Source organism: Semicossyphus pulcher, unplaced genomic scaffold (assembly GCF_022749685.1).
Source record: "Semicossyphus pulcher isolate SPU_LCO1_2020_fin unplaced genomic scaffold, fSemPul1.0.p SCAF_18, whole genome shotgun sequence".
Taxonomy (NCBI): Eukaryota; Metazoa; Chordata; class Actinopteri; order Labriformes; family Labridae; genus Semicossyphus; species Semicossyphus pulcher.
Genome location: NW_027211691.1, coordinates 13,779,196 through 13,796,808, shown reverse-complemented (window position 1 = coordinate 13,796,808; position 17,613 = coordinate 13,779,196). Strand labels below are relative to the sequence as shown.

General features: G+C 40.8%; 1 protein-coding gene, 1 long non-coding RNA gene and 1 pseudogene across 2 annotated transcripts; 1 reads left to right on the top strand and 2 right to left on the bottom strand.

Annotated features, from left to right (window-relative positions):
* Window positions 1–768: 768 nt before the first annotated feature.
* On the bottom strand, window positions 769–1,849 carry LOC138595633 (uncharacterized). The gene is made up of 3 exons (XR_011308554.1): window positions 1,767–1,849; window positions 1,615–1,651; window positions 769–1,269 (listed from the first exon to the last, which is right to left on the bottom strand). It is a non-coding gene; the product is annotated as an uncharacterized lncRNA (long non-coding RNA).
* A 1,533-nt stretch (window positions 1,850–3,382) lies between these two features.
* Window positions 3,383–12,527, top strand: LOC138595620 (phosphoenolpyruvate carboxykinase [GTP], mitochondrial-like; annotated as a pseudogene).
* Window positions 12,528–13,079: 552 nt separating this feature from the next.
* Window positions 13,080–17,017, bottom strand: LOC138596250 (B-cell receptor CD22-like). The gene is made up of 7 exons (XM_069667874.1): window positions 16,975–17,017; window positions 16,336–16,707; window positions 15,712–16,017; window positions 15,350–15,610; window positions 15,050–15,140; window positions 14,309–14,348; window positions 13,080–13,319 (listed from the first exon to the last, which is right to left on the bottom strand). The coding sequence occupies exons 1-7, from the start codon at window positions 17,015–17,017 to the stop codon at window positions 13,080–13,082; spliced, it is 1,353 nt and encodes a 450-aa protein (XP_069523975.1).
* Window positions 17,018–17,613: the final 596 nt, after the last annotated feature.

The following is a 17,613-nucleotide window of genomic DNA, read 5'->3' as shown; positions in this document are numbered from 1 at the left end:
GAGAATGACGGACAGCAAAGGGACAAGGTCAGAATTGAACTCGGTCCGCTGTGATAAAGACTCAGCTTTAAATGGTACGTGCTCTACCAGATGAGTAACTGGTAGTTTATTTTCATTGTTCAGTAATATAAATATTTAGTTTGTAGCACACACTCATATAGTCATGTATTTAGTGTGAGCCACAGGCCTTATCTTGTCAGTACATATAAAATATATTTTGAATAAATGAACAACTTCCTCTTTGTACTTAAAGTTCTCAGTATTTTCTCAGCACTCTTCATCAGGTTACTTTCCACCACTTCTCTTTGACTCATTTTGGTTCATTAACCACACAGTGAGAAACCTGAAGCTTTTCACGCTGATGTTTCATTGCACTTACAGCAGCATCTTCAGCATGAGAACGTCAAGTACTGATGGAAACCAGACGAGTCGACTGCATGCTGCAGCTTTTACAGTTGATGTGTCTCACAATGAATGAGAAGTTCTCTTAAAGGACTTTCAGCAAACTGCTGACTGTGTTATAATGTTTGTAATATGTGCACCTGTCAATAAAAGTAGAGATTATTCAACAGATGGATTATATTAATCCTCATGATTATTTACCACAAAAAATACAACCAAATGCATTCAAGGGGAACTTACGAAACATTTTGCAGACTGCTTTCCTCGTCCTGCCGACTCACAAGCTTTTCATATGATGAAATGATAGTGACTGATGAGTTATTCATTAACTCCATGAGAGGAGCAAATAAAAAGACAAATAGCAAATTGTGTGAACAATGACTTTTTCTTTATTATATAATGGAAAACAAACTTTGTAAAAACCCTAAAAAAAGGTTTGTTTTGATGTATCAATAAAACGTTTTCACACTTTCTGCTCCTCCATCATCTCAAATGTCTCATTTCAATCATCCTAATTTCTCTTCTGAAATTAGATATTTTGAATCCAAAGAAAACAGCATGAAGGCAAATAAAGAGAATTACAATAACAAGAACACAAATCAGCACAGACCTACACAGTGTAAAGATGAAGCTGCAGTATATTATATTTGAGTTATCTGCTAAAGAATAAAAACATCTGTCCTATTTACGTTCCATCTTTTGTTCATGTCACCAATCTGCTGCAGAGTAATACCATTTAATAATTCAGAATTAGAGGACGAGAAATAGAGAAGTATTCTATTCATGGTGAACATGATGTCGTCCTCTTCTCCTTCATGATGCTTGAATCTCAATGACTCTGTTCACATCGTCTGCTTCTACTGCTTCCTGTGAAAATAACACAACACAGAGGGAGTGGTGTCAGCGCTCGGCTGTGACTTTAATGCATCTGAAAGAGAAATACCAGCAGCACTGAGAGTTTGTCTCTGTGAACCAATCAGTCAATATAAAGTAAGATCACTTCTCCTTAATGACATTTGGCTCCATTGCATTCTCCTGTCACTGATGTAATGGAGACATGGATATCTAAACATTGTTGTTTCTGAAGGAATTCTTCTGTATGATTATTCAGTGTTAATGACACACACTCAGAAAATGTTGCTCTTTCAAAATAAAAGCTTTATTCCTTTATTGTTGAAAGAATGATGAACCTGTCCTCAGCTAGTAGCTCACCTTCTCTGGTTTGTTGCAGCATCTTGATCTAAACCAACTGAAAGAAAGAAGATGGAATTAATAAACAAGAATAAAAGTTTACTTTCAGTGTTTTAAGAACATTGTACAGAGACCAATAAGTCATGAACATATTGTCGGAAAGTTTGTCTCACCACTCAAAGATGATGATTGTACTGTAGAGCATTACAATTCCCAGGATCTTCATTGTGACGTAGACAACAACCCCAAACTCTGGATCACCTGTAACAAGACAGCACGGTCACCTGCTGCTTAATGGAAGGTGTTATGTCTCTGAAAAATCCGTAACTTTAATTCCACCTTTAACTAAAAGTGTAAACTTGTTAATTACATTTATTGTATCACATAATGGTGCAAGAACTTTGTAAAAGTTGCTTTATAGGGTTAAACAAGCAAACAGAAGTGAAAAGAGAGCGTGTTGGATAAAGCAGATTCACTACAGTTCTACATTTACCTGCATCATTTAAATTAATCCATGATGACGTCTGATAACCGAGATCATTCATGGCCACACAGTAATGAACTCCTCCATCTGTCACAGGGAAGCTGTAAAACTCTCCTTCAGATACGATCATGCTTCCATCTTTGCTGATCTTGAACCAGATGAAGTGACTGACAGGAGGCTTTGCTCTGCTGGAGCAGGTCAGGATCACCTGCTCACCTGCTGACACCAAACCTGATGGACTGATGGACACTGAGGTGTTTTTAGGAGCATCTGAGGAAAAAGAGAGATTAACTTTATTCATTAAAAACAGCTGACATTGCATAAATCATCATGTGCTGACAGGATCCAATAACAAACTCTGGTTGTCTCACATGAAACACTGAGAGTCTTTGTCTCCTCTGCTGTCTTCGGATCTTTTCCTTCATTCACAGGATATTTGGCAGAACAGGTGATGTTGTATCCATCATATTATTATTGCAACATTCGAAAACAATGACAAATACTCTGATCACTTTGCTTTGCTTCAGTCCCCCCCAACACACCTGCACCTCTGCTTTCACAGCTTCTGGCCCCGCCCCCTCTTTCTGTCTGTCTCTCTGTCTGCTTTGTTGACTGTCTTCATCAGCAGTCTGTTTAATTAAGTCACAAAAGTTAAATATTTTCTCTCCCAATTCAGTTCTCACAGCACGTGAGCCGCGTGTGCACGAGGGACATTATTAATGACTTAGCGTTCAAAACGATCCATCGATCGTTACCGAATGACATCTGCACCTTTTTATAAGCTTTATTAACAGTGACAATCAATGCATTTACAATAGGGACATACGGTGATACACGGTAGGAATGTTTACATTGCGCAGAACTGCATATGATTGTGTGCGGACAGAGAGCGTCCTGATGTCCTGTGACTCATGTCACTGTTTCAGTGCGCTTCCTCAACAAGGAGAGCGGGCGAACGACTGCAGAAACACTGCCGGTGGTAACTCGGTTCAAATCGACAGTAAAAACGGTCTTGTCCAGAGAACCATCTAGCAGGGCTTTGAGGCTGAGTTTGTCATTTAAAAGACCCTTTTCTTTATCCATTTCTGCTCACGTTTGTTTCTGCACGCTATCCACAACATTGCAGCTGCATCGGTTCCTGATTTCTCAAACTACGGGGCGGGCGGAGGCTCAGAATAATAGAACGCGTGTGCGTTAATCGCGCGTTAAAATAATTAGTGGCGTTAAAGGGAATGTAACCTTGACAGCCCTAAAATAAACATTTTGTTTTCCTTCAAGGTGACTGACTCGCCATATGTTGTTGCCAGTATGGGGATCATGACGCGCATGGGCACTCCTGTCCTGAATAAACTGGCTGAAGGAACAGAGTTTGTCCGCTGTCAGCATTCTTTGGGAAGACCTTTACCACTTAAAGGTACAAAATCCAAGAGCCTGACACAAGTTGTCTGACTGCTTTGTAATGTCCAATGTTCCCTCTCTCTCTCTCTGTCTCTCTCTGGCCCTACTCTGGTTATACATTATACATCCTTTATCATCCAACCTCTCTAGCACCGTTGGTAAACTCTTGGCCCTGTAACCCAGAGAAAGTGCTGATATCTCACCTGCCGGACATGAGGCAGATCATGTCCTTCGGCAGTGGCTATGGAGGAAACTCTCTCCTGGGGAAGAAGTGCTTTGCCCTCCGCATCGCCTCCCGCATCGCCAAGGATGAGGGTTGGCTGGCTGAACACATGCTGGTGAGTGTGTGATGATGTCCTGAATGCTTGATACATAATTCTTGATGGTAAAACTTGCAAGATGTTTATTTTGTGCTCTTAAAACTTAAGGTAAATGTTTCGTGTATCTAGTGTAGACTATTGTAGTGGTCCTTCTTTTATTAGTGTTGGTCAAAAGGTTGAGTAAAAATTATAGAATGATTAATAAACATTTTTATTGCCCACTCCTTCTCTTTAGATCCTGGGTATCACTAACCCTCAGGGAGTGAAGCGTTACGTAGCAGCGGCCTTCCCTAGCGCCTGTGGTAAAACCAACTTAGCCATGATGAAACCAGCTCTGCCAGGCTGGAAGGTTGAGTGTGTAGGCGATGACATTGCATGGATGAAATTTGACAGCCAAGGTGAGAGGGAGGAGGAGAAGGTTCACACACATGGAATACTTTTTTCATCCATCGGTATCTTAGCAAATCCTAATTTGTTTGTATGATGATTCCGTCTCTGCAGGTAAACTGAGAGCCATCAACCCAGAGAACGGCTTTTTTGGCGTGGCTCCCGGCACCTCAGACAAGACCAACCCCTATGCCATGGCCACCATTGCCAAAAACACTGTGTTCACAAATGTTGGCGAGACCAGCGATGGAGGAGTGTGGTGGGAGGGCCTTGACCTCCCTGCAGCTGGGGTCACCCTCACAGACTGGCACGGCAAAACCTGGAAGAAAGGTAACATCAACCTGGCATTCCAGGCTATATAAAAACAATATAGCCTATAGACTGACAGACAGGCACTAAACAGTAGTTTTACTGATGTGATTTCAGAGCAGGTTAGTTTTATGTTAAACTTGAAGAATTAGTCACGCTAATCCCCTTCACAACAGACTGTGAATACATCAATCTAACATAAGGAATAAAAGTAACACCCACTGAGTTTTCAGTGCCATCTACAGGTTTGCCAAAACAATGTGTTTCATTTAGTGACCTAAAGATCAGACTAAATATTATCTATGATATTTATATTTGGATGTTCATCGAATGTAAAATAACTATTGTAGTGATAGGAGTAAGTCCACAGTTTCCCATAGATGGTGTATCTCTCATCCTGGGTAACGATTTGGCTGGGGGTAAAGTTTTATTAAATCCTCAAGTAACTGCTGTTCCTCTTTCTGAACATCTCTATGATTTGGAGCAGAGTTTTCCGGAGGTGTTTACTGTTTGCGCTGTTACACGCGCAATGTCAAAAAGACAGAAGCAGGATCCAACTGATGAAGTAGGCGAGGTAGAATTAGGGGATAGTTTCATGAAGGATGACACTGAATGTTTAGCTTCTTTGCCAGTTGTTTCACCTCCTGCTCCGTCTTCTCCATCCGTTGTCACTTCCATTTCATCCATTTCCGATGAGAAACTTAGCTCTAAAGTGTGTATGTCACGGGAGCTGCTTATCGTTGAACAGAAACGTGATTCGTCACTAACTTCTTCTTTTGATGCTGTTGTCCCAGGGGATGAAGTTGAGAAAATGTCCACACGTTATTTTTTGAAAGACGATGTGCTCGTCCGTAAATGGACACCATCGCATGTGTCCACACAGGATGATTGGAGTGTTGTGACACAAATTGTAAGTCCGCAAACGTATAGACATGAGGTCCTCAAATTGGCTCACGACAATCCGCTTGCTGGCCATTTAGGGGTTAATAAAACCTATGACCGAATCTTGCGGTGTTTTTTCTGGCCAGGACTGAAACGGGATGTGCGGCAGTATTGCAAAACATGTCATTTCTGCCAAGTTTCGGGTAAACCGAATCAGAGTATTCCTTCATATCCTCTTTATCCGATTCCAGTTGTGGGTGAGCCGTTTGAGCGCGTTCTTGTAGACTGTGTTGGTCCCTTTCCACGCACAAAAGCTGGTAATAAGTTTCTTTTGACCGTTATGTGTTCTGCAACTCGGTTTCCTGAAGCCATTCCCATGCGCAAAATCACGGCCCCTACTGTTGCAAAGGCACTGATAACATTTTTCTCTTTGTTTGGGTTACTTAAAGTAATACAAACTGATCAGGGATCCAATTTCATGTTATGTTTTAAGTTATGAAACAACTTGACATTACTCACTGCTTTCAAGTGCATATCATCCAGAGAGCCAGGGAGCTATTGAACGTTTCCACCAGACTCTAAAATCTATGCTAAGCACTTATTGCCTGGAGGTTAACAAAGACTGGGACGAGGGTGTCCATCTCCTCCTCTTTGCTGCTCGTGAGGTGGTTCAGGAGTCCCTGGGCTTTAGTCCGGCAGAGTTGCTCTTTGCGCACACTGTGCGAGGCCCTCTCAAGCTCTTGCAGGAGAAATGGCTGAGTGATAGCAAACCGCAGAATTTGTTTGACTACGTTAGTAATTTTCGTTTCAAACTTCATCGCGCGTGTGAATTGGCAAAGCAAAACATGTCTGCTGCCCAAACAAAAATGAAAACATGGTTTGATAAAGACGCTAAAAGTAGAAGTTTCAGTCCTGGTGATAAAGTGTTGGTGTTGTTGCCCATTCCTGGTTCTGCGCTGCAGGCCCGTTACAGGGGCCCTTACGTAGTACAGAAAAAAGTGAGTGACCGAGACTACATAGTTTCCACTCCGGAGCGGAGACGGCAAAGCAGATTGTGCCATATAAATATGTTGAAGCCGTACCTGGACAGAGACTCTGCCCCTTTGTCTTCTGTGACTGAGGAGGGCAAAACAGTTTTGGCGCTGTCCAGTGCTGAACTTATTGACGAGGCTCAGGTAGAAGCGTTGCTGTCCAGTGCTGATCCCGCTGAGACACCGACTGCTTCAGACATTCCGGATGAGGATGTTTCTGGTCCGTCCTGTGGTGTCGTTCAAGGACGGTTAAATAATTCGGAAATGTTGTCTAAACTTGATGAGTGTTTTCTGCATTTAACTGAGTTACAGCGTGAGGATGTGGTCAGTTTAATAAAAAGTCACGTTTCATTATTTTCAGATGTTCCAACTCAGACTCATGTGCTGCAACACGATATTGATGTGGGGGATTCTCCTTCGATAAAGCAGCATGCCTATAGAGTAAATCCAGATAAGCGTCTACGTCTGCAGAAGCAAGTTGATTACATGCTTGAAAATGGCATTGCAGAGCCCAGCTCGAGTTCTTGGAGTTCACCGTGTCTTCTAGCTGGCAAATCTGATGGCTCTGATCGGTTTTGCACGGATTTTCGTAAAGTGAATGGGGTTACTAAAGCAGACTGTTTTCCTCTTCCCCGGGTTGAGGACTGCATTGATCATGTCGGCAGTGCCAATTATGTAACAAAACTTGACCTGTTAAAAGGGTATTGGCAGGTGCCCTTGACTCCTCGGGCGAAGGAGATCTCTGTGTTTGTGACCCCTGATGCTTTCCTGCAATATTCTGTTATGCCGTTTGGCGTGCGTAATGCTCCTGCTACGTTTCAGCGTTTAGTTAATACCGTGTTGTCCGGTATTTCAGGTTGTGAAGCGTATCTTGATGATATAGTTGTGTACTCCACTTTGTGGGACGAGCATATTCGGCAGCTTCATATAGTGTTCGGCCGGCTGCGTGATGCTAATCTCACACTGAATCTGGCGAAGTGCGAATTTGGACAAGCTACGGTGACATACTTGGGTAAAGTTGTGGGCCGGGGGCATGTCAAGCCGGTAACTTCAAAGGTGGAAGCTATCCTGTCCTTCCCTGCTCCGACTTCTCGGCGTGAGCTACGCCGTTTTTTTGGGGATGGCAGGATATTACAGAAGCTTCTGTAAAAACTTTTCTGCTGTTGCGGCTCCGCTCACTGACCTGTTGAGCCCTAAGGTTCGGTTTCAGTGGTCAGACAATTGTCAGCGCGCTTTTGAATGTGTTAAGGCTTTGATGACTCACGCTCCTGTCCTTGCTGCGCCTGCGTTCGATCGTCCGTTCAAACTTGCTGTTGATGCGAGTGATGCGGGGGCGGGTGCTGTGCTCCTTCAGGAGGGGAATGATGGAGTAGAGCATCCAGTTTCGTATTTCTCCAGAAAATTTAATCGGCACCAACGCGTGTACTCTACCATTGGAAAAGAGGCGCTTGCTCTCGTATTGTCACTGAAGCATTTTGAGGTTTATGTCGGTTCTGCCAGTACGCTTACTATCATATACACTGACCATAATCCACTCGTGTTCATAAATCAGATGCGAAACACAAATACTCGATTAATGCGCTGGGCTCTTTTCTTGCAGTCCTTCAATGTGGAGGTCAGGCATATTAAGGGCCGAGATAATGTCCTGGCCGACACGTTGTCGCGCGCTTAATGAAAATGTCTACTGTGTCCACATTTATCATCTTAGGGTGGGGGTGTTACGTGTGGCCAGTTCTCTCCCTGTGTCTCTGATTCTCCATCCTCCTTCTGCCTGCTGCGCACCTGAGTGCAATGAGCGCTCAGGGAGGGGGAGGAGATATAGAGGTGCAGGGAGAGCAGAGTGAGGAGGGCAGACACACACACGCAGACAGCAACCTCGTGGTGAGGAGGGTTTTTCTTTTGTTTTTTTTATATTGTTGGGGTTTTGTTGTTTTAGTTTGGGCTGGAGATTTCCGGTAGTCTAGTTATTTCGTCTTTTGTTTTATGATGATTTTCCCAGTTTAGGTAGTTTAGGGGGAGGTGCTGGGAGCGACGGTCCATTGCGTGGCTGGCCCAGTACTTGCCCACTTTTGTTCATTTTGGCCGGGGTCTCCAGCTCCTTTTTTTTCCTTATCACTTATTTTCGTAGTGATGATTTTCTGATTCTTTATTCAATAAACAAATTAAAACCCTGTGGGTTTTCAAACATTCTTCTGTTGTGTGGCGTCCTTTTTAAATATGTTGCGGTCCTCATTGTGAGCCTTTGTTTTGTCTTATACTTATTTTGAGAGGCCGTAACATCTGTTAAAAGGAAACTCGACTCCGTGTGCCCACCCCAATTCCCGCTCAGTGTCCTATCATTGACCCCCATTGGGAGAGTGAGGAGTGCGTCCCCATCGATGCCATTATTTTCGGTGGCAGAAGGCCAGAAGGTTGGTGCTCATCTCATTCGATAAGTGTTGATAAAAGCATTTTCACATGATTTCACATTTTAAACATGTAGTTTTTAGTCATCAGTGGTGTGACTGGCAAAGAGGGAAGGAAGATTAAAAAGGTGAAGTTACCTTGATATAAAGCAACCAGAAAAGGAAGTCTACAAATATCATGTCTGAGACAGATAAAGGCAAGATATATTATAAACAATTAATTAGGGAAACGAAAAGGCAAAACATTTTTTAATAGAGGAACAGAGGAAAGATATTTTGCAAGTAGTTTCTATAAAGTTTAAGCGATATTACAGTCATGACTGCCATTTCCTTCCACTATTGTATGTTTAATTCAGACTGAAACTGAGCCATGAAATAGTGTGCACAAAACAGATCTCAGAGTAAAGCCACTGATATAAATTGAACAACAGAGGATCAAATACAAAGTATACTGTATACGGCCTTCCTCACATAACGGTTGTCATGAGTTTCTAGTTTAGTTCCGGTTTTCTTGTATTTTGGGTGTTCAATTATTATTTCTTGTTTAACCATGTCACTTTGTCTCCCTGTCATGAGTTTTCATTGTTCAATTTTGTATTTAATATATTGTGTTCTTGTCTTGATTTAGTCTTGTTTAGTTATGTAATTCATTTGTGTTTTATTGTCTAGAGATTTTCTGCATGAGTTATACTATCACAGTCCTGAGTTTGGTTTTTAGTGTTTCCTGTTTTATTTTGTAGCCCTATGTATGTTTTGTCTTGTTTTACTTCCTGCCTTTGTGTGTTTTCCCGCCTGTTGGATTATGTGCCCTGCCCTTATTGTTTTCACCTGCTCCCTTGATTGTCTCACCTGTGTCTGATTAGCCTCACCTCCTAAGTTTATTTAGTCTTTGTGCTCCCTTGTCTCGTGTGCCAGTAAACCAGCTCCGTGCCGTCATCACTTCAGGAATTGTCAGCATTTGCTCCATGCCTGTCTTGTCAGGTTTTGTACTTTTATTTTGATACTTTGTCAAGCCCTTGGTTTTGTCAGTAGGTTTTCCTCCTTGTGAGTGATTTTCTGTTGTTCTTTAATAGTGACCTTTTTCCTCCTTGTGAGTGATTTTCTGTTGCACTTTAATAATTAAAGATTTGTTTATTTTCTACTTTTGCCTCCTGAGTCATGCATTTGGGTTCGAGTCCTTGTTCAGTTGTGACAACGGTGTTTGTGCTGACTTCTATTGAATTTCCCCTCTGGGGATCAATAAAGTACGATCTTCTCTTCTTTGAAGGGGCCGTTTCATTTTAATGGATATTCACACATTTTGTATGGGTTTCACATTTTTGGGTGTTTATTGTTCACTGTGAAAAAGTAAAAACTCCATAATTCTGTGTTTTTCCAGAATAGTTTTTATAAAGGTAGCCTCTGAAATAGGCCGTTCATAACAGCTGCAGGTTTCTACGTAGAACCTTGCTTTCACTGAAATCGACCAATCATCATTCACCTCAGGCTGCCTTCTTCACTAGCTTGTTGTCAAGTTAAGATTTCAACTTCCGATACCTCCTGCCAATTCGGGCTCGTACATATAAGGCCGAATAACCGATCCTAGAGCAGCCATGTTTTCTACAACTTCGGAGTGACTGTGCAGTGCGGCCGCTTCCTCACGTGGGATCGCACACGTTGGGGAGGGGCTGTGCTGTCACTCCAAATACTGTCATGGTCAAACCTTTCAATGGCAAAACGACTTGTTCGTTTCAGAAAGACGGAGACGCTCTGAAGAATAATTAAATTAAAATATGTATATACTTTTAAAAATTAAACAAACTTATACAATATGATTCAATTAGAATCATAGACGATTGATGGCATAGCTAAAATATGTCCCTTTTAACATATATGTTTGAGTCATTACACCTACAATCTTTATTACATATTGACATGGGGTGTCAACACTTACAACACAAAACTAAGTGTGCAAGAAAATGATAGCATGCTTATGTTTCAGGAGTCCCTCTGGTTTACGAGTCCTTAAACTGGCAGCATGGAGTCTTTGTTGGAGCAGCAATGAGGTCGGAAGCCACAGCAGCTGCTGAGCATCAAGGTACAACCTCACACACATTATTTTCCTGTAGTCTAAATCCTTTACATATATTAGTGCTGATTTACAGATCTGAAAACAGACTTGATTGTTGTAGCGTTCATGGTAAATTTTTTTTGTGACTATCTTTTGTCATCACTTGTTATACATCAAACATTACTGAATTTCCCTGTTTAAGACATTTTTATGATAATGGGGTGGTAAGGAAGTGACTATTACTACATCTAAAGTGTTTCATATTTCCTTCAGGAAAGGTGATCATGCATGACCCCTTTGCCATGCGCCCGTTCTTCGGTTACAACTTTGGCGACTACCTCGCTCACTGGCTGAGCATGGAGAGTTGAAAGGCTCCCACTCACCTGCCCAAGATCTTCCACGTCAACTGGTTCAGAAAGGACCCTTCCACCGGCTCCTTCCTCTGGCCCGGCTTTGGCGAAAACGCTCGCGTACTGGAGTGGATCTTCAAGCGCTGCAGCCGGGAGAGGGAGGACGAGGCAGCCAAGAAGAGCATTATTGGCTGGCTGCCAGAAGATGGCGCCATCGACACTACAGGTCTCAGCAGCAATGTTGATATGGGTGCTCTGTTTGACGTGCCTGTGCCTTTCTGGCAGAAGGAGACAAAGGAGTTGAGAGCTTACTTCACTCAGCAAGTTGGAGCTGATCTGCCAGCTCAGGTGGAGGCTGAGCTGAAGGCACTGGAGGACAGAGTGCACAATTAAAAACCTACTGACAGAAGGTCCATCAAAAAACAGGGAGGAAGTCGTTAGTAAAACAGGATTCAGATTATTTGGGCGCAATCAGAGTCACTGGCTGAGTTCACATACACTGAGAATTAAGACCTGAACCCGGTTAGTTAGAAAACTGTTTGGGGTTTATTCATAAAAACTGGGATTCTTAATTGTTAATAATTCAGAAAAGCAAGAAAGATGTTATTTCTCTTTGCATGAAAACACAGTCAGTGAGGTTAGAGAAGATAATAATCTGAGATGCATTTCCCACCTTTTGATTACTACCTGACAGAGATGCTGCAACACTGAGGGACTGGTGCTGGGTTGGTGGTAGGAGGGAGGTTTGGCTTACAACATGAAGGTTAGATTTCTGTGAAGCTCGAGAAGCACACGTCTCTACCTCTGTTCTTTCACATAACTGGGCATGATACTGAAGCAACATCAACATGGCCCTGTAGTGCCTTTGAGACATTTAACAATACAGTTTCATGGCTGCTAATGTTTACAGGCTGATACCCAAAGATTTTTTTATTTTTGCAAAATTCTGACAAAGAATAGATTAGGTTTTAACATTTTTACTCACAGAAAGATTTAAAATATATTTTAGCGTTAGCTCTTTAATGCACTACTGTCAGAGTCTAATGAAATGCCCCTCATTTTGAGTTAAACTTGGTATTTACATATACATAAACCAGAAGTCCTTTAACTATTCAATATATTGATTTCCCTGTGCCCGAGGATTACTATGCATAATTCATCTTTCCACTTTTGTAATGTTTGTGATTAAATTCTTTGATTTCAGGTGATGTTTACGCACATTATGTAAAAATGTTGGACCAATAAATGCGACTGAGATTATTAGGTATTTTTAGAAGCCAAGGTTTTTATTACTGTGCAATGAATAAATATCTTCAAATACAGAAACTATGTCTCATGTTCATTTTTATAGTAATTAAAATACAAATGAAAATGTGGTTTACAAATTAAGAAAGAAAGTGAATACACAATAGGCACGTAAATGAGACTAAAATGCCTTATTACACATGATAATACTGCAAAACTTTACAGTAAAATTATACATCTAAAATGATTGATAGTCTAGTTTACTATAATTCATTCTCAACAGTCCCTTATAGACGATTCAACTTTCTCTTGCACATATGTGACATGCAGATTACTAAACACAGCAACAAGGTTGGAACACAAATACAAGCTCTGATAATGTGATTAATTATATACTAGATTGTGATTGCTGAATGTCTCCTGTCTTTAATCAAACAAATTCAGCCATGTTATTTTGGTCATAGCATTTTCTAAATAAACATTTAGGCATACCTTTTCCTTGAATTGTTTTTAAAAGTGTATAGTTTCCTGTTTTAGTAATAAACTAACATAAAACATCTTGTGTAAGCAAAGCAAACTGACTGCATATTAGGAAACTAAACTAAATGTGGTGTTAAAACAATACTCATTTTTTCTTCACTTGAGCATAGAGGTCCTCTGGGCTGTCAGCAGTCTGTCTTAAGCTGTTTGTTGCCTCAGACACTTTGACCTCTGCATGCAGCGTATCCTGCTGCTGTCCACTGTCCTGCACTGAGACAGAGACGGGTTCAGGTTTACGTGCAGAAAAGTTGATCTCTCCGTAGTGGATGTTGTCCTCTGTTACGCTGGCTGACTGTTGAAGAGCCAGCACGCCATCTCTTTGACTCTGAAAAATAAATCAAATACCTTTTCAGGGCATATCTTGAATGCAGGAGTCTTGTTGTTTCCATTAGTGATATTTAATTTGAATGAAGTCCCCCAGGGTTTGATTCTTGGGCCTCTATTATTCAGCCTCTACATGCTCATGCTCATGGTTGCTCTGACTACTTGTTTTCTTCTTACACACTAGTTTTAATTCTAACTTCACACTAGAAAATGAACTAATGCTATGCTAACATATCTGACATTTGGATATTCAGTTAGGACAAAGTTGACGGTATAACGTCAACTTCCAAGTTACTAACGTTACTCTTTTCGCTGAACAGCTAGTATAATCTTTGACTGTTGGTTACACCTGGCAGTCACTTGATGTAAATATTTTATAACAACTTTTCTCCATTTAAGAAATTGTTAGTTTAGAGCATTATTTTTATGTATTATTTAGACCATATAAACAAGTAAAGTTATGGTAGACTATAACTAGGCTAAGTTTGACTTTCTAACTGCTGCTGCACATTCCTCCTTTGCATAAATCTTAACACTGCCTCCAGTTAGCTACAGAATAGAATTTAAAGTTTTGCTCTTTGTTTATAAATCATGTTAAAGTCTGGCCAAAATATCTTTCTGATATGCTTTAAGAATATATCGAGATCCCTTTGACAATAAAGAAACAGCTTCCTCAAGTCAGAACCAAACTTAAGCTGCATTTATCTATAACTTTCTGATTAAATCAAATCTGCTTTATCTTTAGACACTTTCTGAATCAAAACTGAAACGACAAAACAATTGTGTTTGTTTGATAGTTGTGTTAGAGTGATGCTTACAGGCTGTTTTGTCACATTGGTTGTGTTTCCCTAATATTTAACCCACCACTAACCGCTAACTTCTTAAATATTGCTGAGTGTAAAGACGGATGCTTTACATATCAGGCCAGAGTCACTGTTGACAGATATACTATAAAATCTCCTTACAACACACAGTTCAGCTTATTCTCACCTCAGTCTGTTGAGGAGTTTGATGTTTGGACTTAAACCACCTGGAGGACATTAGAGAGGTCATAATAAGTATACAGTTTCAGGTATAGACTGTTTAAAAAGATGGACGACATGTTAGCTCCTAAAAGGAAAGCCAAAATATTTCCAGCGACCCATGCTTACTGGCTGCAGTATAGGTCATAAAGCCCGCCTCCTCCATGTTAACAGATGGGACATGAGTGAAACTATAAAATCAAAATACACGATCAATATCACATACGGCTCCTGCAACTGATCTGTTCCAGATTAGCAGAGTAGAGGAGGAACAGCAGCTCCACCCTGAGATCCTTACTGTGCATTCTCTGGCTCCAAAAAACAACACCAGCACTAGATGGCAGTGCCCATCTCGGGGTATTTTGGCTTCAATTTTGTACAATGAGAGCAGATGGAGACGTGTCGACCATCTTTACATACATTTGGTCATTGGTTTCAAGTTTATTAGACCGCCAAAACAAAACAAACAAAGAAATAATTTAAAAAAAAAATACTGCAAAATAATAATTAATAATTAATCACGCCAAATCTAGGTTAGAAGCTAGTTGTAGAAGATAGGTAGGTTATACTGACAATAACAAAGAAGCTTTGTCAAACTTGAGTCATGCTAACAGAACAAAGATGTAAAGGTGAAGATTCTGTTGCTGTAGAAACAGAAGATTGCATACTCGTACTCATTTCCTTAGGAACGTAGTTTTGCAAAACTTACCAGATAGAGACCGTGAGGCAGATGAGTATGATGAGTATGATGACAACAATCCCTCCAAGAGCTGAACCCCAGAGTAGAGAGTTCTCTGTTCCTTAATAAAACAGTACAAGAAACCAAGTGACTAAAAAACGTAAAAAATGTTGCCATTATTTCTATAGAACCGTTTCATACAAATGCTGTAAAAATTACATTATAGTCAAAATATGAACACAATGAACAAGCAAAGCTTCACAGCAGCAGAAACAAGGAAAAGGATGAGATTGCCTCAAAACAGGAGATTCACTACAGTTCTACATTTACCTGCATCATTTAAATTAATCCATGATGACGTCTGATTACCGAGATCATTCAGGGCCACACAGTAATAAACTCCTCCATCAGTCACAGTGAAGCTGTAAAACTCTCCTTCAGATACGTTCATGGGTCCATCTTTGCTGATCTTGAACCAGATGAAGTGACTGACAGGAGGCTTTGCTCTGCTGGAGCAGGTCAGGTTCACCTGCTCACCTGCTGACACCAAACCTGATGGACTGATGGACACTGAGGTGTTTTTAGGAGCATCTGAGGAAAAAGAGAGATTAACTTTATTCATTAAAAACAGCTGACATTGCATAAATCATCATGTGCTGACAGGATCCAATAACAAACTCTGGTTGTCTCACATGAAACACTGAGAGTCTTTGTCTCCTCTGCTGTCTTCGGATCTTTTCCTTCATTCACAGGATATTTGGCAGAACAGGTGATCTTGTATCCATCATGTTTGTCTGACAGAGTGATGGTCTCCTGGATTTTAGTTGTAAAGATTCCCTCCGTATTTTCCTCCATGTTGTTGTGAGAGTGTTGTTGGAGATTCCAGGTGAGTTTAGGAGGGGAGTGTGGACAGGGAGTGAAAGCTGAGCAGGTTATAGTGACAGACTCCTTCTCCTTCAGATCACCTGAGATCTCTATGCTGGGGCTCCGAGGAGAATCTGTGGTTTAAATTAGACACAAGTTTTACACTGAGGCATACATTTAAATGTACTCACTTTTTTTCTGCAGCTGTCACAGACGGCGACACTTCTGTCTTGAAAGCGAACAAAGTATAAATAACAGTTTGTTCTGCTTTTCAGTATTCTTACATTTGACCATTTTAATGTCAAACTGTAACAACAGACTCAGTTTAATATAAACTGATGACAAAGTAAAATAACAATAAAAAGTTTTCTATTCGGACCAAAGAAACTGATTTCACTGTTTATAACAAACACCAACATTATAAAGTGACTGATAAAACAAATCTCTCTTACCTTTAATTGTTATTTGAAGAGAATTACAAACAGCTGTTGCTCTGAATGGCCAGTTTATCATTCTGAAGTAGTATGTGTTTGTATATGTTGTGTTTAAGTTGGAAAACAGAGTGGTGCAGTTTTTCTCTTTCAGGTTTCCAGTGATCTTCATTGGATAGGTGTTAACTGTCCTACTGCTGTTATAAATCGCATTGTCTAGTTTGCTGTCACTTTTAATCCACACTCCAAATGTTTCTCTTGTGCTGATAAAGCCTGTTTCTGGTTTAGCCCTAAAGCTACATGGGATCTGCAAACAAGATCCACTCAGTGCGTCCATCTTCTTGGGTGTCGTAACAACGAGGTGTGATTTATCCGGACAATCAGCCGTAGCATCTGTAAAACCAGACTCATGATTATTATAATGTAGAGCAAAATCTGCACAAAGAAAATGTTGATGATAAACTAAGAGGTAATGTGTTGCATGCTGGTCTTTTTCACTGTGCTGTTAACACATCAGTGTAAAACACTTCACTTTGCAGTCAGAACATGAACAGTTGAAAGTAACTCTGTCTGCTCTTCTTTTCCTGCTTGTTTCTACATGAAGTTCAAACTGTGAACATTAAACATCTTTAAATAAAAGTGAGAGAATAAACAGCTCACCTGAAAGAGAGAAGACACCCAGTAACATGTTGGCTGTCAACATGTTCACACACAGGACTGCAAGGACACCCATCACCTGGATTTGATAATAAGTTACTATTCAATGTCTTAATCAAAGCATCTGTTAAACAAAGCATTTTTCCTTTTGAAGAAATGAAATATGTTTTTTTGTATAGTGTTTCTAAAAAGCAGCTAAATAAAAAGCTCAAACATAAAAAGCAGTAACATTTGATCTTACCAAACAAGCTGCGAGACGCTAAAGAAGAGAAACAATGTTTTAAAATGTGTGACTTTCAGCAGAACTGCAGCAGACCAGTAACCTCCCTGCTAAGCTGCAGAACTAAAAGGAGTCTTCATCCTTCCTGCTCTCACCCTGTGAATGAGGAAGTTACATTTTGTTGCATCTTCTGCTGTAACAGTTTTGGCTTTTTTGGTAGTGACAGAGGCTGCACGATGGTGCAGTGGTTAGCACTGTTGCCTGACAGCTAGAAGGTTCCTAGTATAAACCCCAGTTCGGACGAAGTGTACCTTTCTGCGTGGAGTTTGCATGTTCCTGTGCATGCCTGGGATCCCTCCAGGTACTCTGGCTTCCTCCCACAGTCCAAAGACATGCTCGTCAGGTTCATTAGTGACTCTAAA